Raw genomic sequence first — 26272 nt, 5'->3', positions numbered from 1 at the left:
TGGCTCGACCAGGAGCTGTACGCCGGGTTGCCCTCGTACAGATTGCCCCAACCTGAGCTGGAGGCATCCGTCGTGACCACTTCCCTCTGAAGGTCGTTCCCAACTGTACGCCTGATTGAAACAGACGACCAGTTGTCCAAAGGGCCACAGCTTTGAGGCAGCAATGGGTTACCTTGACATAAGCGTGGCCCAGGCACCAGGCGTGGGACGGAATGCAGGCTTTTAGCCAATATTGAAGGGGCCGCATGTGAAGCAGGCCCAGGGGAATAGCTGAGGAGGCAGCAGCCATGAGGCCGAGCATCCTCTGAAATACTTTGAGGGGATGTGAAGCCCCCAGCTTGAAAGACGCCGCCACTCGCTGGATAGTCAGGGAGCGTTCTGGTGTAATCCAAGCTCGAATTAGAACAGAGTCGATGACTATTCCCAGAAAGCACACTCGTTGTCTGGGAAACAGAAAACTCTTGGCTGAGTTGATTTTCAACCCTAAACGCTCTAGGTGGTTGAGCAACAATGACCTGTGAGCGATCAATTGCCGTTCTGAGTCGGCTAACATTAGCCAGTCATTAGCCAGCCACTCTCTTTCCTGCAGAGTTTAGCTCTAACCCTAATCAAACACACCTGAGCATGTTAATCAGTGTCTTCAAGATCATTAGAAAATCACAGGTGAGTTTGATCAGGGTTGGAGCTAAGCTCTGCAGCAAATTGGCCCTCCAGGGAAAGATCTGAGGAACCCTGGTGTAGGGCATATTTAAGGCCCAACCCATTTGGAGCTGACCCCTGGCGGGCTCGAGCGCCATTGGTTTGTGCAGTACACAAACGTTAACCAATCAGGCTTCAGTAACAGAGAAAACAGTAGTTTCCCTAAAGCAGTCGTCAATGACGACGCGACAGGAGTTACCTTTCGATAGGGAACTCTGAAAATACAGATCAGCGAATGGAAGAGGACAAAACAGTTGCAAAACATGCAGTGTGTTAAAAACGAAGTCAAAGATTTTGTATTCATTTTATTAATTTTTTCAGTTTCAAAGATATTTTATTCAGTTTCAGTTTATATTTTCATAAGTTTCTAGAAAATTTACATTCATTTTAATTGGCACAAAGGTAATTCCATAGTTTTCGCTCTTATCTAAGTGTTATTTACATTTTAAAATAGTTTATTGTACGCATCTGAAAAAGGGAGAAATAGAGACACAAATAGAGACACTCCCTAAGTTGAGCGTGAATAAGAAGCAAAGGCTTAGTTCACACTGCAGGCTAAAGTGGCCCAAATCCGACTTTTTTGCCAAAATGTGACCCATATCTGATTTTCTTCTGACAGTCTGAACAGCACAAATCCGATTTTTTCAAATCAGGCCCAGGCCACTTTCATATGGTCCTAAATCGGATACATATCTGATGTTTTGCAATGCGACTTCAGTCTGAATGGCCATGTCGCATTTCATGAGATTTTTACGTCATTGAAATGCGACAGACGTCACAATTATGCGCTGGAGGAAATCGTGCTCTCCTTCTTCTTAATATTCTTCTTCTTATCACTTCGTTATTTAGGCTCCGATTGCACATTAACTTAAAAATTGCTAAACACATGCTAACACGAGCAGCATCCATTTTTATTTCCGTAAACACAGTGCGCTGCGTCTGACGTCACGTCTTCTTCTACGCATGTGGGTCACTTCAGGGCCGTATACGGTTCACACATGAGACTGATGGCAGTCGCATTTAAATGACAATGTGAACAACAGTGCAAAAAAAATCGGATTTCAGCAAAAAATCCAATCTGAGCATTAAGACCTGCAGTGTGAACTAAGCCTAAGAAACGCAGAAGCGTCGCGTTTTTAAGGTGGAATGGATAGCATCAATAAGAAGCTGCGAATAAGAAAAAAACGTTAAAAACGTTGATGGTTGCTTCAGTACAATCAAAAAGGAACATACATTGCTAAATACAACACATTTGATGTGTGTGATCCTGGTATAGTCTGATTTTATTTATCTGATCAGCTGACTGTCTGCATCAGAAACAAGGCCAAGGGTGTATTCCAGAAAGCACGGTTAACTTACCGTCAGCTCAACCTGAACTTTTGGTTGATTAGCCCCAAACCTTGCTTACTCAAGGTATGTGGTTCCAAAAACGCGTCCGGGAGTAAGTTCATTCAACACAGAGTATGTTACTGGTTAAGACTCAAGACATTCACTAAGTTTACATGGACATCAATACTCCAATTTTAATACGATTAAGACAATACTCTGATTAAGAGTCTACCATGTAAACAGAGATTTTTGATTACCTTAATCCGGCTAAAGTCATAATCGAACTAAACAGAAATAGAATTAAGACATGTGGAGTATTCCTATTTTTGTCGCATTATTGAAGTACAGTACAGACATGTAAACACCTTAATCAAACTATTACCGTCGTGTAAGACTTTTCGCCGCATTTTGTGACAGGATACACACACGGCAGCGGTCAACCGTTTGACGGCAAATAAAAGAGCTTCAACACTGCCGTCGTCTGTTTGCACGTACAAATAATTAACTGCACTTGAAGCTTTCATAAAATTAAAAATGAAACACGTAAAACTATACATGGCATCATCACAAAGACAAACTATATGTTTATACGTGAAATTCTGGAGGGGACATCGGATGGCGTCGGGTGGTGACGTAATGACGCATGCCATTAATCGATCTATGTACTCTAACATGTAAAACGTCTCCGGTTACTATCGTAACCTCGGTTCCCTGAGAGCGGGAACGAGACATCATGGAGAATTTCTCCGTTATGGGAACTCCTTCCCTTCCAACCTTTCCTGAAGACCTATTGGCTCACGCCAGTCCAAATGACTGGCCAATTGTCAAATCGGATACTGAACGCCGCTTAGCTGGTCGAGCAGCGAACACGGCGACCTCCGTGATGTCTTGTTCCCGCTCTCAGGGAACCAAGGTTACGATAGTAACCGGAGACGTTCCCTCTCGAGCTTTCACGAGACATCACAGAGAATTTCTCCGTTATGGGAACGATATTCAATCCCGCCGTGAGAGAGGCTACGAGCAGCCTGTACCAGTTACACACTAGGCGAAGAGAGAATACACACACACAATTCCCACCAATAGCGACGCTTGTTAGGCGGGCTCGCAGCTGATAGGTGGAGGTAAGCCAATGAGCGTCTAAATCCCAGGTATACGAAATTTGCATATCTGGCCATTAATAACGTAGCCTGCGCTGCAAACAGGGCAGATCAGACACAACAACAGTATTGTAAGGGACTGCACAGAGATAACTGTGTTTAAGCAGCATAACACATAACATGATAATGGTAGCACTAGTGAATCATACACAAATAACAGGAAGCTGCACTGAGTACAGGGCAGACAACAACAACAATAGCATAGAGGGCAGCGCAGAGTAATTACTGTGCTAGGCAGCAACACACATGAACAGAGATAGCAAAACATAAATCAGTCACTCACCGACAGCACTCGGGAGGCTAAGGACTGAATGTCCAGCTTGTAAAACCTGGCGAAGGTATTCTGAGAAGATCAGCCGGCTGCAAAGCATATATCCTGAAAAGACATACCTCTCGACCATGCCCAGGAGGAGGCGATAGCCCTTGTTGAGTGGGCCCTAATGTGAAAGGGGCATTCCAAACCTCGGCTCGTATAAGCAGCCGTGATAGCGTCCACAATCCAAACCCCCATTTCAGAGCATACAAACGCCTCGTAGAAGGTGCCCGCGCTTCCGTGAGCATGTTGAGCACACGAGAATGCAGGGTGCTCAGCTCCTCTGATAACCCCGAAGCAGCCACACATGACGGCTCCACAACTCCGGGTTCGGGTGCCAGACCGAGCCGCTCACCTGAGATAGCAGGTCCTTCCTGATGGGGATCAGCCAGGGCGGTGCCACTAGCAGCTCTGTCAGCTCCGGGAACCAAGGCTGGTTCGGCCAGTTCGGGGCGATGAGTATCACTGAAGCCCCCTCCTCCCTGATCTTGCATAACATATCTTGATCGGAGGAAACGCATACAGCCTGGCTGCTGGCCAGTGCGATGTCAGAGTGTCCCCTTTCAGCGGGGAGTGAGACAGGGAGAAGAACAGCGGGCAGTGCGCATTCTCGCTTGTGGCGAACAGATCCACCTCCACTCTCCCATAGCGAGTCCAAATCATCCGAACTGACTCGGGGTGCAACCTCCACTCTCCTTGGGGAATCCCCTTCCTCGAAAGCATGTCCGTCCCGTAGTTTAGGAGACCGGGGATGTGCAGTGTTCTGATGGAGAGAAAGTGATGGTCCGCCCATAGCAGGAGATTCGCTGCCTGCTCGTACAGAGCCTTGGATCGTATGCCGCCTCGGTGATTTATGTACGAGACCACAGACATGTTGTCGGTGCGAATCAGTACATGCCGCTGTTCCAGCTGCGGCCAAAAATCCTTTAGAGCTAAGAGCACTGCTTCGAGCTCCAAGCGGTTTATGCGCCACCAGCTCTGAGGGTCTGACCACAGCCCTGAAGCCGGCATGCCCTCGCATCCTGCTCCCCGGCCTCAAGTCGAGGTGTCCGTTGTGACCACGACACTTGACGTCATGAAGCCCAGGGGAAGCCCCTGGCTGAAGCAATCTTTGCGCAACAGCCTCAGAGCTTCGATGCAGCCGCGGGAGACCAAACAGCCCGAAGTCCACGCCGTCTAAGGGACTCGAGATGTCAGCCAAAACTGCAGCTGGCGCATATGAAGTAACTGCCCAGTCTGAAATGGCGCAGTGAAGACAAAATGGCGGCCAATCGCTCCCGAGAGAGGCGAGCGCGCATCTCCACCGCTTTTAGTCGAAGCACACTCCCAGATACGTTATAAACTGACTCGGGTCGAGAATGATCTTACACATATCCACACATAGCCTCAAGAATTCCAAGTGACGAAGCAGCTTGTCTAAATGGCTGGCTGGCGCGTCCAATGACTGAGCTAAGATCAGTCAGTCATCCAAATAATTGAGAACGCGTATCCCGCTCGCTCTGAGGGGGGGAGAGAGCTGCGTCCATGCACTTCGAGAAAGTGCGCGGGGTCAAAGCCAGGCCAGCCCAAACAGAAGAACAGGGTACTGGTACACTGTGCCCTCGAGAGCAAACCTCAGAAAGCATCTGTGATGCGGTGCTATCTGAATGTGAACGTACGCGTCCTTTAATTCCATGGACGCAACCAGTCCCTGGGGCGAATCTGCGCCAGGATCTGTTCCAGCCATATCATCCTGAACGGACGCTTTCAGAGCGCTCTGTTGATGGGCCTGAGATCTAGAATCGGGCGGAGTCCTCCATCTCTTTTGTGGCACCACAAAATGGCGGCTGTAAAGCCGCTCTCCAGCTCGCTCGCCGGAACTCATTCTATCGCTCCTTTTTCGAACAGGTTGTATAGCTCTTGTCTCAGGACCAGGGCATTTTGAGAAATGTTAAGAGACTGCACTGCGCCGCTGAAACAGGGTGGTCTGCGTCTGAATTGAAGGGCGTACCCCCGATGGATCACACCGAGTAACCAGCGCGAGATTCTCGGAATAGTTTTCCACACGCTCAGGAACTGACATAGCGGCTTTAGCAGCTCGGTCGATGGATGCGCCGGCGAGTGCTGCGCGGCTATAACCCGTGTGGGCAGCGGCTCTGTACCGCTCTGAGGCGGGGCGAGTGGCGCTGTATTGACTGAGTGAGGAGGAAAGAGCTCTTTTGCGCAAATGTATGAATTTTGATGAACATACACTATCACACCAATTTGAACAATTTGAGACAGCCTGCGGGCTCCCCCGCTGGCCGTGGCGCGTCTTCCCGGTTCTCTTACACTTTTTCCCGCACATCCGTCCTGGCGAGGGGCAGCAGCGCTCGCGGGCCTGGCGACCCTACACTGCGATGAGCCATGCGCCAAAGAAGACCTTGATCTTGTGGTCTGCTGCTCTTTAACCGGTGTGGGCGGAGGGGCGAGCGGTGCCCGATCCCTGTGCAGAGCTGCAGCAGCATCTGCACTTGTCACTACAGACTGTGACTATGCTATACGACCTAGTTGAACACCACTTCGTAGGGGCGTGAACAACTGACGTAATAGTCCAGCGAAATCTGGAAGGCTGATAGGATGCACGGCAGGGCATCATGTGACTCCTCGCCTTCGCGCGTTTTTCTGCTCAGGGGCATCAGGTGACTCCTCGCCTTCGCGCGCCGGGACATAATGTGACTCACTGCCGCTCTGAGGCGGGGGCCGCTTTACTGTTAGCTAGTGGGTGAGCAACTGAAGCGCTTCATAGCAGGTCGCCGCACTGAAGCGGGGGCTCCATATCGCCTTGAATGAGTGAGAGAGCGAGTCCTCTACACACGGCAGCCGCTGATGCGGGGCTGGTACTGTGTGAATAAGAGACCAGTGTCTTCCCAAACACGGCAGCCGCTGATGTGGGACTGGTATCATGCGAATGAGAGGGTGTCCTCTATACACGGCAGACCGCTGTTGGGGGCTGGTATCATGTGAATAAGAGAGCAGTGTCTCCCAAACACGGCAGCTGCTGATGAGGGGCTGGTATCGTGTGAATGAGTGGGGAGCCAAGCGATTGTGCTTTGCACACGGCAGAACTCCGCTCTGAGGCGGGGGCTGCATGCTTTCACAGTGGGCCGTGCGGCATCTGCGGTGACATGGGGGACGTGAGAAGCCGGGCTGATGTCCTGTCCTGCTGGTTCGATGGGTGAGAGGAATGCAGACATTTAGTCGGCATGAGCTCATCACCAGAGTCCTAAAGGTCCACCACTGATAGAGGGCAGACGGACTCATCTGAAGAAAAATGTCATACTCACCTGAATGCTGCAGAGAAGCGGCCCTACAGGCACCGCCCTCTGATGAGCGAACCTCAACTGTGAGTTGTAATAGCCATAAGCCATAATTCTAGGTTGTTCAGCAAAGTGAAGGAGAAGATTCTGACGTAATTGTCGCGGGCACCGCATTTATACTGCCTCTCGAGCTCGTCAGTATTTGCATGCGATTGCATGCTTCGCAACAATTGGCCAGTCATTTGGACTGGCGTGAGCCAATAGGACTTCAGGAAAGGTTGGAAGGGAAGGAGTCCCCATAATGGAGAAATTCTCTGTGATGTCTCGTGAAAGCTCGAGTGGGAACGGTAACATGAAAGGATTATTCTAAAAGCAACCCATATAAACACCTTAATCATAATATTGTCTTATTCAGAATAAGGTAAATAATTAGATTACTGATGTCCATGTAAACGTAGTCATTGTCAACAGAGCGACAAATCGACGAGTCACTATGGAAATGGATGCTAAGAAAAAGCGCACCATGCTGTTTCTTTCTTCTTCTTTTGTTCAATGGTTGTTTACATGGTTAGTACATATCGCCACCTAATTGACCATATGCACAGAGCGCTTTTTAGAACCTCCGGATCAAGATAAGCCTGCTCATAATCTTCTGGTGAAGCTTATTTTATATGTGCTATATATAGGTAGAGACTCTCACAGAAACCTCTCCTGCCTCATTCTTATCGGAATCTGAGAGAAAAAAAAAATAATAATAATAATTGCAACACCGTAAATAATGACAGCGGCATTAACATACAGTTTCATGTTATTAAAGAACATATAATTTTATATGCAGTCTTGTAATCCCAGGAAAGTACCCAGACACATAACTGTACATTTAAATGCTGACAAATAAACACTATCTGTTTTAGGCAGTTAGGCTAATCTCTTAAATGACGTCTTTTTAAAATTTGTAAAATCTTCTAAAGATTTTAAAGCCTTTATTATTTCTCAGCTCTGTGCAATAAAATTCACATTATTAAAGGTTCACTTTTCATTCGTGAAGACGACATGAAGAAATGTGCCAAAAACGTGTCTCGGCGAAAAATAAAGACATTTTAAGAAGAAAATGAAATTACCGTTATAACCAGGAGATGGCAGTATAGGATCAATCATTGGCTGCAGCTGCCATTTCAACTGCCTAGTTTTTTCACGTCTTCTGCTTTATTATAAAATAAATATTATAACAAATTTGCACTGAAGTATAAAGTATAGCAAGTGCAGGAAGTTACAAAGTCACTTGTCATTTAAAGAAATAAATAAATTGGTATAACAATAATGCATTCAATATTTTGAAATGTTTAGATTTTATTTAATAACTACATCGTTTAAGTTTTATCCAACACAGACTTGTTGCTGTAGTTTTGTTAGTCTGAATGTAGGCTAAATCACTTAATGCACAGCTCTATTTTGACATTGGCTCGTCAGATGATTCATTCCGTTGCCACTGTCAATCATAGCAATGACTCGCCGCATAATTTAACGGATTCGCTCCATAAATTTAACATTCGCGTTTGTCATTCCTGAAACTGTATACGTGGACATTTGGTCCTCTTAGACAAATAAAACTGTTCTCCAAATTGTGAATGGATTATGTAGAGAAACCGAGCAAAGGAGCTCCCCTTTCGCACAGTACAGTTGACCGGAAATGACTGAGCTGGCTTATCTAAAACCAGGAAGTAATCGTGCATATGGTCAATCTTTTTTTTTTTTTCGTTTAATCTTTAATCCTTGAGAATATGAATTATATTGTTTCTTTGATGCTAATTATATATTAATTCATATCAGATATGCATTTTTATTATAGAAATGCATTACAGAAAATGCCGATCCATGTGTGAGATGATAAAATGTAATATATAATATAATATATTAAACATTACCTTGTCATAATGTTTTATAATTTATACAGATAACTGTTATATATGACAATAAAATAAACATAACCATATTAGAATAATATATTACCGTATTTATTACTTATATTAGCGCTTTATGATTAACATATCATACATAGGCTATATTACATATTACATATAGTTGTGCGCTATCTGTCACGCCCACTGAAGGCTCGTCAGTAGATCCTGCTTTCTGGACTACACCCCTGTTCACACACTACCACAACAAACACAGGGTTTGGCTGCGTCAGCAGCGTGGTCAGCCTTTGGCATATCTAGGTCATGTGACAGCCACAATTTATTATTATTATTATTAAATATAAAAATTTAAATTAATAGCTATATCAAGGTAAACATGTTCAAGAAGACAAAAACAATCACCTGTTAGAGTGCTTAAAATCTACTTTGCGATTCTGTTGCATTCTATTCAAAGTGTTTATTGCTAGCTTAGCCTTTACAAGTAATTTGCGTGCCATGGCAACCTCAGGAGCTTGCTGCTGCTCTAATAGTAAAACCGCTTTTAATGGTACACAGATTGTGACTTTGTACGTTTACTACAGAAATGCTAAAATGTATTTAAAATGTAAGTTTGACTGACCAAATCTACAGGCTTCACGCCATGTAGTAAAGGTGCGTTCACGCCATATCGTAATAACCGTAATTACGAGATGCCAACTTGTAAAAAGCGTTCACGTCCTCGCAGAACTCGTAATTATAACTTGTGAACTGGGAGCTTTCTGAAAGCTACGGCTTGTACCACGTGACCGCTACACCTAACGCGGAACCAGAGAAAAATGCCGGCGCTTTCAAAGAAAGCTATATTACTGCTCTAAAAAAAGAGGAAAATAGATGCATGTATATAGATACTATAATGTACTATAAAAAAAACATACCGTGTTCGTACTGTTATTTTGTTGTTGTTCTCAACAGTCTTTCGCGGGCTCATTTTGTTGACTGTCGCTATAGCAACAGATAATCCCCAGTTGGAGGACATGAACAGCCCCGAGTTGAACGTCACGTGTTGTCATCTCGGAATTACGGTAATTACGATATGAAGTGAACGCAGCATAATTACCGTAATTCCCAGATGACAACACGTGATGTTCAACTCGGTACTGTTCACCTCCTCTGACCGGGGATTATCCGTTTCTATAGCGACAGTCAACAAAATGAACCCACGACTGCGTAATAATGTTATTGACAGCTGTAAAACACATTATATTTGTATGCTACTGTTAAATATTGCAGAACACAGAAACAGTGTCAGGCAAAAAAATTATTACAAACCGTGTGTGTGTGTTTGTTTGTTATAATTAATGACGGCGATAAATATTGCTAACCAAACAACATAATAATAACAGTATGAACACTTAAATAATGTTTTTATGTTATAGTACATTATAGTAGCCTATCTATATATGTATCTATTTTCCCCTTTTTTAGATCAGCTTCTTTGATAGCGCTGCCATTTTTCGCTGGTCACGTGGTACAAGCCGTAGCTCTCAGAAAACTCCCAGTTCATGAGGACGTGAACGATTTTTACAAGTTGGTATCTCGTAATTACGGCTATAGACCTATCGTTTCACGTGATTTCCGGCAACGGAGTTTCGGTTTTTTGGAAATGTGGCACCAGGAATTAGCACTGGATTATATGCAGATGATGGAATTATGTGGAAAAGAGGAAGGAATATATCTTTTAATATAGATAAAATTCAGGAAGCCATAGAAATAGTTGAAAAGTGGTCTGTCGAATGGGGATTCAAATTTTCAATATCTAAAACATGTTATCAGATATTTACAAGGAAGAAAATTAAAGGGGAGAAAAGGTTAAAATTATATGGGGCTTCTTTAGAGAAAGTGTCAAAATTTAAGTATTTAGGAATGTGGTTTGATGATAAATTAACCTGGAAGGATCAAATAGAGTATATATTAAAAAAATGTGTTAAAGTTTTAAACCTAATGAGGGCAGTAGCAGGACAAGACTGGGGGGCTGACAAACAGTCATTAAAGGGCATTTATGTAGGTCTTATGCGATCAACACTAGATTATGGATGCATTGTTTATGAGTCAGCATCATCAACGTTGCTAAAGAAACTAGATGTCATGCAAGCTAAGGCATTAAGACTTATTATAGGAGCAGTTAAAACCACGCCAATTGCAGTATTGCAAGTAGAAACATCACAAATGCCATTATATATAAGAAGACAGAAATTAGCTATGGCATACTGGATAAATCTTCAGGGACAAAGGGATAATCATCCTGTAAGGGAAGTCCTGAATGACTGCTGGGAAATTTTAAATGTAACCGGTAAAGGGTTTGCTTGGAAAATAAAGGGGTGGGTTACTGAAGGTGGTTTAGACTTGATGTCATTTGCTCCAGTAGTGATGATGTCCCCAATTCCACCTTGGTTAATAGCACAACCTGAAATAGATACACAATTACACGAGAATAGAAGGGAAATGAGTGAAGCTGTTAGTTTAATTACATATGTAAGTGAATATATCAAAAACACACATTATTCATTTCTTCAAATATACACAGATGGATCAAAGAATGTAGATAATGGCAGGACAGGGGCTGCCTTCTATGTTACAGAGTTTGAGGTGAAAAAGGCTGGAAGGATAACAAATGGTACATCAATATATACGGGTGAGATGATAGCGATTTTAATGGCACTTGAATGGGTCTATGAAGTTAGACCTGATAAAGTAATAATATGCTCTGATTCAATGGCTGTTCTTAAGAGTCTACAATCCTTCGAAACAAATAGGACTGACATTTTAATAGAAATCATGACCAGGTTGTACAGTTTAAAACAAATGAGAATTATAATTCGATTTATGTGGGTACCAGCGCACGTGGGAATTCAAGGGAATGAGGAAGCAGACAAAGTGGCAAAAGAATCATTAAAAATGGAAGAGCCAAACATAAACATATCACTCAGTAGAGCAGAAGGTAAACAGTTAATTTTAGAAGCGTGCAATAGGAAATGGCAGACAGAATGGGATACATGTCATAAGGGCGGTATTTTTATAGGATTCAAAAACGGTAAAGAAAAGCAAAATAAGTTTCAATTTAAGTAGAAGAGAACAAATTATTTTTACACATTTACGAACAGGACATTCAAATTTAAATTACACTTTACATATTATAGGGAAGCACAACACAGGTTTATGTGAGGTTTGTTTGTTAGATGAGACGGTAGAACATGTTTTTAAGGAATGTAAAGCATATGAAAAAGAAAGGAGGATTCTTAAGGAAGATCTTCAGGCAGTAGGGTGCCGGGAATTCAGTATAACGAATATATTAAATGATAGTCCAAATTCAAGGAAACAAATAAATGTAGTCAAAAAATTCATCAAGAATTGTGGGTTATATTATAGGATATAGAAATTAGATAATTCTCTTCACACTCCATCACAGTAGGTGGCGGTATGCACCTTTGAAGTTGGTTCGCAACCCGCCATAAAACCAAAAGAAGAAGAAGAAGAAGAAGAGTTTCGGTTTTGTTACGTCATTAGGCTACTTCTTGTATACAAGGGACTTTGTTGTTCCGCAAATTAAACACAACTCCGTGTGCATGAAAACACCCTCATCGTTCTGTATGATCTTTTAAATCATGAAACGCAGTAAGTAGCGCAAACTTTTGCTTCTGGTGAATGTGAGATGTTATGGAAGTGTCAGATATAGCATAAGGTAAAATGCAACTGCGGTTTCAGTTCTGATTAAAAAAAATAAAAGAAAAAAATGCTATATTTAAACGACGTTTTAGTCGTATATTTTAGACGTTTGTTGTCCAAATAGCATTATTTATGAATTAGAGTTTGTATTTTGAAGAAGAAATTTGTTTTACACTACAAATGGTGAGGAAGTGTGTTCAAAATCGTGGTTAATATTTGAAAAGTAGTAAATGAAAAGACTATAAGACAAGTTTCCCAAAAAGGATTGTATATTACACTCAGTAACTGACACAGGCTGTCTTCCTCCATTTTACAGTGTAACTGATATATCAGTAAAAAGTAGCAATTAACCATTTATTGGGTAGTATCCTAATGCAGTGGTTCCCAACCACGTTCCTGGAGGCCCCCTTACACTGCACATTTTGCATCTCTCCTTTGTCTGACACATCCATTTCAGGTCTTGGAGTCTGTACTAATGAGCTGATGATCTGAATCAGATGTGTTTGATTAAGGAGACATAGAAAACTCGCAATGTTTGGGGGCCTCCAGGAATGTGGTTGGGAACTACTGTCCTAATGCATCTCTCTAATCTTAATCAAATGCAATATTTGTCAATCAGTAACCACTGCAATGAACCTTTAAAACAACAACAAAAAAGAATTTCAATAAAATTTAAAGTTTGTTCTAAATAAATTCTGTAGTGATTTTAATCAGGGTTTTTCCATTTTCAGGACTGTTCACCATAATTGGGGTCACAACTGGGGCAGGTAAATGTGTTCTCAGGATTGTTTGCTTTAAATGAAAGCACATCAGTTGTGCACAAGATAATTATTTGTGTTTATGTCTATTAGTTGGTGCGGTTGTATTGGCCCCGGTGGCGCTCACCATGGCTGGATTCACCTCCGCTGGTATAGCAGCAGGTTCTCTGGGTGCCAGCATGATGTCTTCAGCAGCCATCGCCAATGGTGGCGGTGTGGCTGCAGGAAGTCTAGTCGCTGTCCTCCAGTCTGCAGGTATTCTTTATTAAAAGTTCACATGCCTATGTCCATTTTCTATTTTAAAGGAACTGTTCACACACACAAAAATGTTAATCATTTTGTGACTGTCATTCCCAAAATGCCCAAGAACATTTTTCAGATTTTTGGTGATTTAAAGATTGTTCACTCTGGTCAGGTGCTGCTGGACTGACTGCAGGTGCGACAGCAGCTGTGGCAGCTGTGGGTGGAGCAGCAGGTGCTGTAATAGGCGGAGCTGTAGATTTGTTCTCTCGTTCCAAGAGGCGACCTTCAGATGGAGATGACGATGACGATGACGATGGAGATGACGATGGGGAAGGGACAGAGATGAATTTGCTGGAGAACAAAGAGCTTATGCCAAAATAAGGACTTCTGTTAATAACTGATAACAATGTATTTGTGTGAGCACTTTGTATTTGTATGCATGTCAATTTTATGCTTGTGCAATTAAAATTCCAGGGTAGCACCTTTCAGTATGAATGCAAGAAATTGTAATCATTGTAATTAAAAGGATTTGTGTCCTTGAATATCATACAGAATTTGGATTTGCCTTCTATTTGAAGTTGGCCTTACTGATTCTGTTACTTTCCTGTAATACATTAAAGCTGCTTTGAAACAATCTATATTTTATCAAGCACTACAGACTTGATTAACTGTCATTTGTGGTGTATTTCTGTGCGCATATAGTATGTGGCTATTTCAAACTCATTTGCTACTTGCCATTTTCTCGCCTGCAATACTGCAATCCGGCCAGCACTCTCCATTTCTAGTAAGTCAGACTTTTGTACAGCTTCTCTCAGCAATGTTTCTCGTCTAATAGCTGTTTTGTCCTTGTAATTTGAACTACATAAATTGGTTGGTAGGCTACGCAGTAAGCAAACAACTGATGAATCAGACCAATGTGATCTATCTGCCTCCCTCCGATGTTTGTCTAAAGTTCCGCTCTGTTTGTGATTTTGGTTTCCTTTCTTGAAAAGCCTCCTCCCACTGAGCTATCAAGGCAAATGATCCAGAGTTTAGAACAAATTAAAAATATCCAGTTTGTGTGCTTTAGCAGAGTCCAAGATGGATTCCTGTAAGTATCTTCTAATATAAATGTTTAAACTTAAATGTTGTTTATCAACAATTGACAAACAGTTTACTTGTTTTTTCCCCATCTATCCTCTAGTTACTCTTATTCATCTGGTGCAGCAGATGAAAAAAAAAAAAAAACTATTAACAGTTTAACAATATAACTGGTTAATGGCCTTTCACCGGAGATAATTTATGTCTTTAGGTGCTGCTGGAATCCCTTTGTAAGGTCAAGCCATCATGAGGCTGATATCCTCCGACTGGATGGAGTCAAAGTCTGAAGCTAAAAAATCGAAGTCTGTGACTATCGTACACCACGCGATTTTCTGTGGAATCTGTCAGCTGTAATCTGCAGACTGGCTCCGACTTTCCTCAACTAGCGTCAACTTGTTCAGACTGTAAAATCGGGGGGAAATCAGGGCAAAAATCGCGTAGTGTATTCCAGGCTTTAGTTGTCATAATGTGTCATTTAATGTGATTCATCACAGAATAAAACACTTAATTCACTCATTGGGGAGTTTTCTCAGATTTCCACACTGGAGACATACTCTGTATTCAAGAAACTTAAATTTATATAAATTGATAGGATTACTGAGATTAGCCTACTTAAATTTCTTCCGGGAGTTTATAGGTTCCATGTTATAAGTTTCTCATAGAAATGATAGCCTGAGAGGTTCTCCACTAGTGTGGTTATGGGGTTAGAATTATTATGAAGAGATTAAGCCTATTAATCCATTTAAATCATTTGTGTAAATTTATTTTATCATCTGTTTATCACTGACTTACAAACAAGACTTGCAGGGTCCTTAACCTTGTGTCACTTACCTGCAATATAATAACAACAAAAGGGATGCAATTTGTTCTGTACTCTGGCTTTATGCACATTATATGTGTATTTCTGTTTCAGTACATGGCAGTTTTCTTCCGTCCTCTCTATAATACAGCCATCTGACCAGAAAGCAGGTTATGTGACAGGTAAGTTTACGTATAAGTAAACAAATTCCTTAGCTTTTGTTTCCAAAAACTGACGTAACATAATATAAGCAGCTTTAGCAAATTACTCTCTGAATATAAACTGCCAGGAGGGTTAGTTTACTGTTCACGCCTCTCAGCTTCAAACAAAGAAGAAAAATAAAAGTATTAGGGTAAGAGTGGGGATGGTTGCAACATGACTCCCTCCTTCAATCAGAAATGAGTTACTTGACTCATACTGCTCATGCACAACTAGCCCCTCATCCTTCCTGTAAGAAAGCAGCCACATGTGACCATTCCTTCTGCAAAAAAAAGTAAAAAAAATAATAATATGTATATATATTCTATCTGACATTTTTTCTTTCAAATGACCATTTTTATCAGGCTTCTATATGTTAAGGTTCAATAATTTCACTTTTTGACAATGAAAAGGTTATTAGTCAATTATTGAAATACAAATAAACAAATACATTAAATTTTAAATTAAAATGCTCCATCGGGACAAGACCACGGCAATCAGATAAGCCCTTTACACAATCTGACTTGGCTGAGGTTGGAATTTAACTGCGGGTTTCATCTGGTCAGAGGAGAACTGGCCCCCCGACTGAGCCTGGTTTCTCCCAAGGTTTTTTTCTCCATTCTGTCACAGAGGGAGTTTTGGTTCCTTGCCGCTGTCGCCTCTGGCTTTGCTCAGTTGGGGACACTTAATTTCTAGTGATTATCGTCGATTTGATTGCACAGATACTATTTAAACTTTTATTTAATCTTATCATTATACATTACTGACACTCTATCCTCCAATTTGATACTGTTAAGTGCTTTGACACAATCTGTATTGTTAAAAGCGCTATATAAATGAAGGTGACTTGACTTGAAATGCCTTTTTGGGACACTGAATGAGGAACTAATGACTTTTGTTTGTTTGTTTCTAAGAGTATTGATTGATTTTAGTTTAGCCCATAGTTTCATATATATATATATATATATATATATATATACACATTTACATTTAGTCATTTAGCAGATGCTTTTATCCAAAGCCACTTACAAATGAGGACAATGGCAGCAATCAAAATCAACAAAAGAGCAATGATATGCAAGTTATATATATATATTAGTGCTGTCAATCGATTAAAAAAATTAATTGCATTAATCACAGTCATGGGCTGTGATTAATCATGATTAATCACAAATTTAAAATACTAGGATTTACCTGTAAATGTGTTGAAATAAAGAAATGCATGACAAACTAGTTTAAGGAAACAGAACCTTTCACACTTCTGCCAGGTATGAGACATAATCCTTATTATTCTTTTATCATTATTCTTTTGTTTTTATTCAGTCATTATCAGCCTTTATACTGGCAATTAAACGTCTACCAAGCCACATCGCTTCAATCCCAGTATACATTTACCCAACTATTATCAAAAGTATTTCTAAATAAATACAACAAAACATTTTCTTGCGACCTTACGTTTAGTTTTATGACAAAATGCATTATAAGGAAGAATTGGATCTGTTCTGCAGGTGCATTAGAGCTAACATTAGCATCATGTTACATAAGACAATTTATTAGGTTAATAGTGCACTTTTACTCAGAACTCACTTCAAACCAGCATCGAGTGTTTGTAATAACTTCCTTTTACGATCACATGTGGAATTTGGTAGTTTACTGTTGTTAAAATATGCTATTTATAGCCTTTTATATCCCTGCACAAATGAGCGTTTCAGATGTACACAAAATTAACTCAAGAAAATCACATACAAACCATATCCTATCGTAATCGTGTGTTTATCATTTTATAATCTATAGTGGCTGTTGTCATGTTTATTTCTGCTGCTCTGGTTGAAACTCACGTTGTTTGTGATGTTACAACCGCCTCTCCGTTCTTAAGTTGCCAGGGATACATTCCACGTATAATACACATTAGTAAAAGGATCTATTTTCATTTTTATTTGTCTATACACTTTGGGCGGCCACGGTACATTATAAAAGTAGCCCAAAAAACCACAACCCAAGGCTCTGTAATTTTTCCCACGACTGTATTTTCAAAATAGCACTTGTGCCGCTAAGCTGGCAACACTGGTTCGCTGTACCTTCATCACACAATGATAGATAACCTTCCGTGCTGCGATGACTGGAAGAACTTGGGGTCAAACCTTATCAAACGATTAATTTGCGTAAAAAAAAATATATTAACGCGTTAAAATGTTTAGATTAATCGCATGCGTTAATGCATTAAAGTTGACACTCTTAATATATATACACTGAATATCAGTGGCCTTGCCACGAGGGGGCCAGGGGGGGCCTAGGCCCTCTCATTTACATGTCCTCAGATTTCTGATGGCTTAAAAAAAAAACTTTATCACACTTCCTTGTTGATGAAGACGCGGTTTCAGCAAAGGATAAATGGATTTCCAGCACTAAAAATCGCTTGCGCTCTACTACTAAATTTATTTAAAATGGCTATCCCTGGACAGCTATGATCAGCTGTTCCTCCATCTCGGCTGAGCTTTCAATGTTGTTACGGGAAAGGATGAAGCTGACTGGTTGGTTTTTGTCACGTGACCCGAGGTGCGCTTGAGGCATTCTGAAAAGTTACGTTTTTATGTCGATGCGGTGCCGAAGCGCCTGGAAAAAATGAGCGCGCCTGCAGCGCGTGTACATTTGAAATCACTAACTTGAGCGTGCAAAAGACGCTATATGTTGTTATATTGTTGTGGATTATTCATGTAGAATTCAGCACAGATGTCTTCTAAAGACACAAATCTCAGTTTACAACAATTAATTGAGTATTATGAAACCAAGCAATATATTAAGATATCCCGATGCGTATTTCGTAACTTAAGCGCGCGAGCCATACTGTATGTGTACAGGCAATTCTTCACGATCACCTTATTTCATTACAGAACAGCGAGAAAACTATACAAACAACATATCACATTAAAAAGCATTAGAAGTAGCCAAAGCTTAAAACATTACGACTGAAGGCTGTATAGAAGTATTAAATTAAAGGTTTATGGCAAACTTGTTGTATTAAATATAATGCTCACATTTTTCATGCGCTGACTTTATGATTTAAATAAATATTTCCACCCCATAGACGATAATTAAAAATAAATTTGATCATCTTAATCGTGTTATATTCTCCGTGATTGCGTGCAACAATTGCCATTATACTGTGAACAAGAACGGGAGGTTAATCACAATAAATATAGTGAAAAAATAAACAAAACAATATTAAACATAAAACTGAATCAGTCCGAGTATTCCTCTGGCAGTAACTTGAGCTGCGTGCTCGTGCAGGACGCCAGTATAAACCAGGCTTTAACTGTCATGCAGTATAAGCGAGGTGCTATCAACACGCCTAACAAATACTTGAAAATGCGCACATTTAATATTGACATTATAGCCCAAGTAATATTCTAATATTTTGAGATACTGATTTTTGACTTTCATGAGCTGTAAGCTCTAATCATCAAAATTAAAAGAAATAAACATTTGAAATATATCAGTCTGTGTGAAATGAATGAATATAATATACAAGTTTCACTTTTTGAATGGAATTAGTGAAATAAATCAACTTTTTGATGATATTCTAATTATATGACCAGCGCCTGTATTTATTATTTCAACCATTTTGGTGTTTGTTCTTTCTGGATATCCATTGGCTTTTTTATTTTGTGTGCAGCTGGTGTTGATCTTGATAAAACTGTTGTGATGAATCGTTTCGTTTTCTGAAAAGGACACACCCAAAAACATGTAAACTCCAACCCTCACACATAAGCAAGTCCAAGGCTGTTTTAGTTGACTTAGGATGGACCCCTGTAAGTAGACAGCTAGCCTATACCTGAAAAAACTGCAAAATATTTCATATTTATCAATCACAGCCAGTTAACCAATGTTTGTTTTCTTCTAAGGTACAATTATCGCAGCTGGCGCAGGAGCAGGTAAATAAAATGCTACATGTCTTTTCACTAGATAGTAGACAGATGGTTTTCAAGTTTTGCTACATTTTATTAGAATCTAAGCCTCTTTTCCACGGTCGGACCGAACGGTTCTAGACGGTTTTTATGGATTCAGTTTAATGCCGCATATATAGACCCTTTTTCTGTTAGTAAACATTGTGGCGTTTTTCTGTGGGCGGGGCTTAGCTGGAGGCGGAAAGATTCCACTGACCGCTTCACTAACGCTAGCTATGAAGTTTGTTACCTTGTTTTTTTTAACAATGGTTAAGCATATGTAAGGTCACTCACTGTGCAGGACCATGATTGTTATTTAAATAAGTTAACTTTAACGGACAAAGTCAGATTGGCCGACCCTATGCTCATGGATGGACGATCTGACAGGATGTTACCTCCGATTGAGTCGCATATAGAGCGAGTAGTAAAGAGAAACTCACCTGTGTCTATCTAGTCATGAAGATGTATATTTCAACTTCAGCAGGCTATTTTTACAGCTAACGTTACGTGAGAGTGAACTGGGCCAAAATACAAAAAGTTAAACATTCAATGTGATGGATATATTATTTGAAGATGTATGTATCATGGCCAAATAGTTATTTTAAAGTATATACATCCTGTAAATTATGTAAGTTAAGTTTACAATACTTTACATACAGTACATTTAAAGGAAGATGTGAATAGTTTCTAGAAATAAAAATTCCAGAAATTAATTTAAAAATGTATTATTATTTCTTACTAAGTTCTTAGAAAGTCCAGCCACTATCAATCACAACGATGTATATTACAGATGATTAAGCATATACATCGTCAGTTTGTTGTTTTACACACATGCACACAGACATTATTTCATAGTTGTGAGATGCATAAGAAATCTTTAGACACGTAACACAAACCATAATCCATAACAATAAAAGACAATACTTTATTTAACCTTTTCTGATAAGAATTGTGCGCAGCAAACGCAAGCATTTTTGACGATCGTTTCTGTCCAGTCCGCTCGTTTTATCTCGTTTAACCACAGCTGTAGTCGGTTTTTTGTCTGGGAGTGGCAGCAGGTATGCAATAAAATTTCAAATCGGAGCCACGTCGATTCTTGCATCCAACATCACAACAAGATGATATTTTAAGCTCCTTATGTAGCCGAATCTGCACTGGTTTGAATGGGCCGCCTCCAGTCCAGTTTTCCCTTTGTTTTGCCTCCAGCTAGTGCGGTGACGTAATCGTGACGTCGGCGCAAAAAGGGTCTATATGCAAAAGAATAAAGTTTTGCAAAAGAAAATAAAGTTTTGTGAATGAAAATGAAAGTATTGAGAAAAAATAAATGTGCTTTTTGTAAACAAAAATGAAGAATTGCAAAATATAAATGAAATAGAGCATATTCTGTTTCAGAGCATATTATTATTCTTTTGCATATAGGCTATATGCGGCATGTTTCCCACCTGTGCTCGATTAGGCACGGTATGATTAGGAACTGTCCAGAATTCTCAGCAGCTGTGTCGGCAGAATGCGTGTGATGGTGCTCAGGATTGTTATCTGGCGACTAGTTTCTCTCTGTAGCAGGCCAAGCCTGTTTTTGGGAGATCTATACCCTATGTAAACACTTGCGTTACCAAGGCAATGACTAATGTGTTTGTCCACGAGATCTGCTATCAGTATCAGCTCCACTTGGAACTCATGTGAATCGAGAACGGTTTGGCCCGACGGTGGAAAAGCGTCTTAAAGGGGTGGTTTACTGGTTTTTTTCTAGGCTTGATTGTGTTTATGGGGTGCAGTCTAACATGTGTTCATGCTTCGTTTTTTTAAAAACGCATTATTTTTCATATAATTTACCTTTATTCCACACCACTCTGTCCCTTCTCTGACAAACGCCTCGATTATTTCCTGTTTTTATGAAGCCACTCCCTCAGAAATACGTGATGGGCTCTGATTTGTTAGCTGGCTCAGTGTGTTGTGATTCATTAAACCACCGAGCGTGCGTCTAAACATCCCGCCCCTCAGCTCAGCTGCATGTGCTCCGGTTGTATTGTAAACAATGGCGTCGTCTATATTGCTTATCAATTTGAGCCCTATTGAGACGCAGAGGATATTAGTGAAGAGGATCGCGCAGAACCTGTGCAAGCACGGCTCTTAATGGTATGTTTGTTTGTTGTCTCATACTTTTAGATACACTGTTATTATGCTACTGCTTATGTTAGCTTTTAATATATGGTTTTATTCTGATTAAAGCTTTAATACAGTACAGCAACTGCACATGCGTGCATGTATAATGCTTCTCATTGCTATGTGAAAATGTATAATTGGAACAGTTTGTTGGAGCTGATCTGACGATCTGAATGAGAGAGAGAGAGAGAGAGAGAGAGAGAGAGAGAGAGAGATGCAGAGCAGGGCGACGCGAGGAACAGTATTAAGAACTGCTGTTTTAGAACATTAATTTTGAAACTTGTGAATCCATTAGAATGGTTAAAAGACAGAATCGCGATTCGTACATGAATAGATTTTTACGTGCACCCCTAGTTTTCTCTTCCTCTTCTCTAAAGCAGCACAGCATGGCCTCGCCCCCTTCCTTACATGTTCCCGAGGGCGGGGTTTATCTGGGTTCGTGACGTATCAAACCCAGGAAGTAACTCGTTGTAGTCCCTTACCAGCCGTTTTTGTAGGCATTAAACTTCGAGAATTTTAAAAGATGATATCTCTGTTTGCATTGAACTTTCAGCGCTGCAACTTTGCAGATATTGTTTATGCTCAAACAGCAACATTACACACTAACTAATGTTAAAAAAGTGAAATTGCAATCAACCACCCCTTTAAGTTTCAACGCAATGAACTGTTGCAACACAAATGTTAACACAGGCTAACTGATTTAAGTGTCTTTTAAATATTTATCCATCTGAACCAGTAAGGTTTTACAAATATGCCATGTTTCCACCAATAGTCGCAACAGTTGTTGCAGCTCCTTTGGTTCTAGGAGCGGCAGGTTTCACCGCAGGTGGAATTGTTGCAGGTTCTTACGCCGCCTCTATGATGTCAGCTGCTGCTGTCGCTAACGGAGGAGGGATCGCAGCTGGATCCGCGGTGGCAGTTCTTCAAGCCGCTGGTGTGCCAATATCTAGAAACCTCTGCTACTGAATTCTGTGAATTTCTTCTTCACTCTGTGCAATTTAAAATTAATTGCGATAAAGCAGGCTGTTTAAGCTAGACTGTAGTGGGTTGTTCACACTGGGTGAAAGGACAGGATCCTCACATGCAATAGCCTAGTAGCCAGGACAACTTCTTTATGACATAATGACGCAGTGCCATGCTCGAATTTCCTGCAAAAATCTACCTGTACCACTCAAATTAGAAAACATTATAAGCTAACCGTTGTGAATCGGGCTAAAGTAAGGTGATAGTTTTGGACACTGGCTGGTTATGTACTTGCTCAAATACTGATTTCAGATCATTTTTAACCAAAAGAAAGTCACGGACTGCAGCTTTAATTTAAGGGGCACTATTTCTTTAAATGCTAAAATAGTTTTGGCCGATGGAATGACACTGGTGACTGTGGCCACACCTAATTATAAAAGGTAGTTTTTTTATTTCTTACTTATAAAGTTGCTTACTAAATATAAGCAAATATTATCGGTTTTGAATTTTACACATGAATTGAGTGAACTTATAAATTAATAGGCTATGTTTTGGGGTTTGTTAAATATGTTGCTAAATATGTTTGTTTAATGTGTTAATAAACAATGTGGGTTAATAACTTATAATTAAAATACAAGATATCGTTTTTGATAAATCAGAGATGGCCCACTTTATCCGAAAAGACATTTGTTTATACGTTTATTGGTAGGCCGATATTGAAATAAATAACACATTATATTTCTGCTGGACTTTAAAGAGATAAAAACAAAGTACAACCATTGCAGTTAGACTTTTTTATTTAGGCTATACATAATGCTGCATACATTTGTAATTAATTATGCACATTAAAGACATCAGGTAACCTACTTCACAAAAATCCACTCATATTGAATTATTCAGGATCTGTGAAGGCATGCATTCATGTAAAATCCTGTGGAAATCTCATTTTGAATGACTGGTTTTTAAATAATTTAATTCTTTTATCAGGTATGGCTGGAATCCCTGTTGCAGCTCAGGCTGTCTTAGGTGCCATCGGCGGCACTGTGGGTGTAGCTGTGGGTGGACCATTGATATGCAGTGCAGGAGCCACAGGTGAATCCATTATTCTCTTTTGAGCACTGAATTGGTTTTTGTTTTTAGTTTTATTTTTTCATTATAATTAAGGTTTAGTTCTCTTAACTGTATAAGTGATGTTTAGCGCTGCCCAAAGCTTTGGTTTTAAGTTGAACATCTGTCTATCTAACTAATAAGTAAGATGCTTTATAGCAGCAGTGTCTGTTTCATAAGATGTTTTTTATTTGCTATGGTAGCTCTGGAAACATGTGTGATCAAAACAGGTTCAAACTAATTTTTGTTTTCAAAAAATAGGTGCTGTCGCAAGCGGAGGTATCATGGGCACTGTGGGAACTGCCGTGAGCTCAGTTGCCAGGTTAATTGGCAACTGCACTGCGTAAATGCCCCAAAAGGCCCTTCAGAAAATTTAAGGATTCATAAAGATAGACATAGCATTTATCTAATCTACAACCACAAACATGGGCACTATTAAACTGTTTTTAATATAATAATAATCTTTCTCTTCTGCTGTAGATTCTGTACTAATCTAGCTTTCTACTTTAAACTTAATGTTTAACTTAACGCACCGCACACATTGTTTGCTCTTATGAAATATTGCTTGTGATGTCTGTATAAAAGCATCTGCTAAATAGGTAAATGTAATCATAACAAAATTGACTTGGCTAACATTGTACATGAACTTTGTCCTTGGGGAAAAATCTGTAACATTAAGCTGTTTTAATTAAGCTGTTTAACACTTAAATGATTTAAATACATTTTATTATGACTAAGCCTGTGTCTTGTATTATCTAAAAGCAAACCGTACAGAATAATGTTGGCAGTGTCGAGGTCAGTCTTTGAATGCTTATAACATCAAGTATGCCTATACCTTGAATGAAGTCATTTTGGATAAATATAGTTGTCAGAATGCTGACAGACTGGTTTTGGAAGACAAGCGGATAGCCTGAAAGAAACATATGGACAAAAGTGTTGGAACACAACTAATTATTGGTGATTCCATTGTCAAAGGTGTATAAAATTGAGCATTTGCAAATATTTATTGAGAAAAAAATAATAATAATTGTTCTTCTGAAGAGCTCAGTGAGTTTAAATATGTTACTATGATCGGATGCCACCCTTGCAGTAAGTCAGTCTGTGAAACTTCATCCCTGCCAAACATTCCACAGTCATCTGAAAGTGGTATTAAATGTAAAGTAGAAGCCTTTAAAAACAGCAGCAACTCAGTGATGAAGCGGAAGACCACGTAAAGTCAGAGAGTGGGTTACTGAGAGCTGAGGCACTGAAGCGCGTATATATTCATATATTCATATCTGAAGAGTTCCAGCTGAGGGTTTGGCAGATACCAGGAGAATGTTACCTGTCTGACTGCATTGTCCCAACTGTAAAGATCAGTGGAGGAGGGATATTGGTGCTCGGCTGTTTTTGAAGAGTTGGGCTAGGCCCCTTACTTCCAGTGAAGGGAAATCATGCCAAGCTTCAGCATGCTGACATTTTGGACAATGCTATGCTTGCAACTTTGTAGGAATGATTTGGGGCAGGCCTTGTTGACCAGGCCTTCCCAGAAGAGTGGAAGCTCTAGTAGCAAAGGGGGGACCAGTTTCATATTAATGTCTATGTATTTATAGATATATAGCCCAGATAGCACACGCACATCTCCAAGATGTCTTTTAAAGAGTATTTCATCTGGAAAGCATTTCATAAACATCTTAAAAAAGTTGACACCTTAAAGACATTTTCTAATAGTCTGTTTAAAAATTTCCCATAGAGACATATTGCTGATGAGCAAACACTCTAAAAATACGTCTTTTCCTTTTTCTAATACGTCTCTGAGATGTATGTGTGCTATCAGGGAGTGTATATCTGAGAAAGCAAAAATTGCCTATAACATATTTGGTTGGTCTGGGAAGCAGTGTAAATGTACTGTACCATGTTTAATTCTTGAGAATTTGCAGAAGGAGACTAATGGATGCAACAGGTGAACGTGTGGGCAAGGTGTCAAAGATTTTGGCCTTGGCTCCAGAGCTTTTGCTGAGTTGAGCTTATTAGAAGGTAATAAAATATGGAGGAAGTGTATTGTTTACAGGTGTGAGATAAATGATAAATTCCTTATTTAAAGTTGAAGTGCATATTAAACAGTGAATGTAAGTTAGAGTGGGGGAAAACACCCCCCTTAAGGATTATGTCATTTTTTTTCGGTGAAACAAAAGTTAAATGTGTCCGAAAAAGTTATCATCGTTTGAGTGACAATGGCATAAATTATAAACCAAGTATGAAAAATGTCTGGAGTTTTCAAGTTATTATATTTTAAGAAAAATTACATTTGTACCAAAGGGGGCGTTTTACCCCACCTATGGGTCAAAACGCCCCCATGGGTGGGGTAAAATGCCCCCCAGTCTGACAAAGCAATTTGCTTTAAACATTTACAGCAAAATCAGAGTGCAGGCAGTTTTAGCTTAAAATTAAAAAAATATATAATCAATAATTATGAATTACAAAATTATAATAGAAACATTTTGTTAGCTGATGCTTACTGGCTAGCTAATTAGCTACCTGATGCTAACTTGAGGTAATTTTTAAATATAAAATCCAAATATTTTTTATCCAACCAACTAGTTGAAATAAAGGATTTGATGTTCAGAACAGAATAACTACA

At 40.1% G+C, this 26272-nt stretch overlaps 1 protein-coding gene across 3 annotated transcripts; it reads left to right on the top strand.

Annotated features, from left to right (window-relative positions):
• The first annotated feature begins 12194 nt into the window (after window positions 1-12194).
• Window positions 12195-24389, top strand: LOC131552717 (interferon alpha-inducible protein 27-like protein 2A). 3 transcript variants are annotated; one of them, XM_058796689.1, is made up of 10 exons: window positions 12195-12346; window positions 13129-13164; window positions 13249-13410; window positions 13571-14488; window positions 15392-15459; window positions 19203-19284; window positions 19378-19407; window positions 22424-22516; window positions 23533-23637; window positions 23914-24389. In XM_058796689.1, exons 1-4 carry the CDS (start codon window positions 12337-12339, stop codon window positions 13777-13779), a joined length of 417 nt encoding a protein of 138 aa, XP_058652672.1. In that variant the 5' UTR covers window positions 12195-12336; the 3' UTR covers window positions 13780-14488; window positions 15392-15459; window positions 19203-19284; window positions 19378-19407; window positions 22424-22516; window positions 23533-23637; window positions 23914-24389. The 3 variants fall into 3 exon arrangements, with proteins under 3 accessions (XP_058652672.1, XP_058652671.1, XP_058652673.1); XM_058796688.1 differs by having other exon boundaries at window positions 22355-22516; XM_058796690.1 differs by lacking the exon at window positions 22424-22516.
• Window positions 24390-26272: the final 1883 nt, after the last annotated feature.

This window comes from Onychostoma macrolepis, chromosome 13, assembly GCF_012432095.1.
Source record: "Onychostoma macrolepis isolate SWU-2019 chromosome 13, ASM1243209v1, whole genome shotgun sequence".
NCBI classification, from domain to species: Eukaryota; Metazoa; Chordata; class Actinopteri; order Cypriniformes; family Cyprinidae; genus Onychostoma; species Onychostoma macrolepis.
The sequence above is the reverse complement of the archived record's forward strand: the minus strand, read 5'-3'. Positions and strand labels throughout refer to the sequence as shown.

What these genes read in the sequence shown, in the direction of transcription:
- LOC131552717 (XM_058796690.1), top strand. An exon ending in TGGGGTCACAACTGGGGCAG is followed by an intron (nt 13,165 to 13,248) that starts GTAAATGTGTTC and finishes TATGTCTATTAG; the next exon opens with TTGGTGCGGTTGTATTGGCC. An exon ending in CGCTGTCCTCCAGTCTGCAG is followed by an intron (nt 13,411 to 13,570) that starts GTATTCTTTATT and finishes CACTCTGGTCAG; the next exon opens with GTGCTGCTGGACTGACTGCA.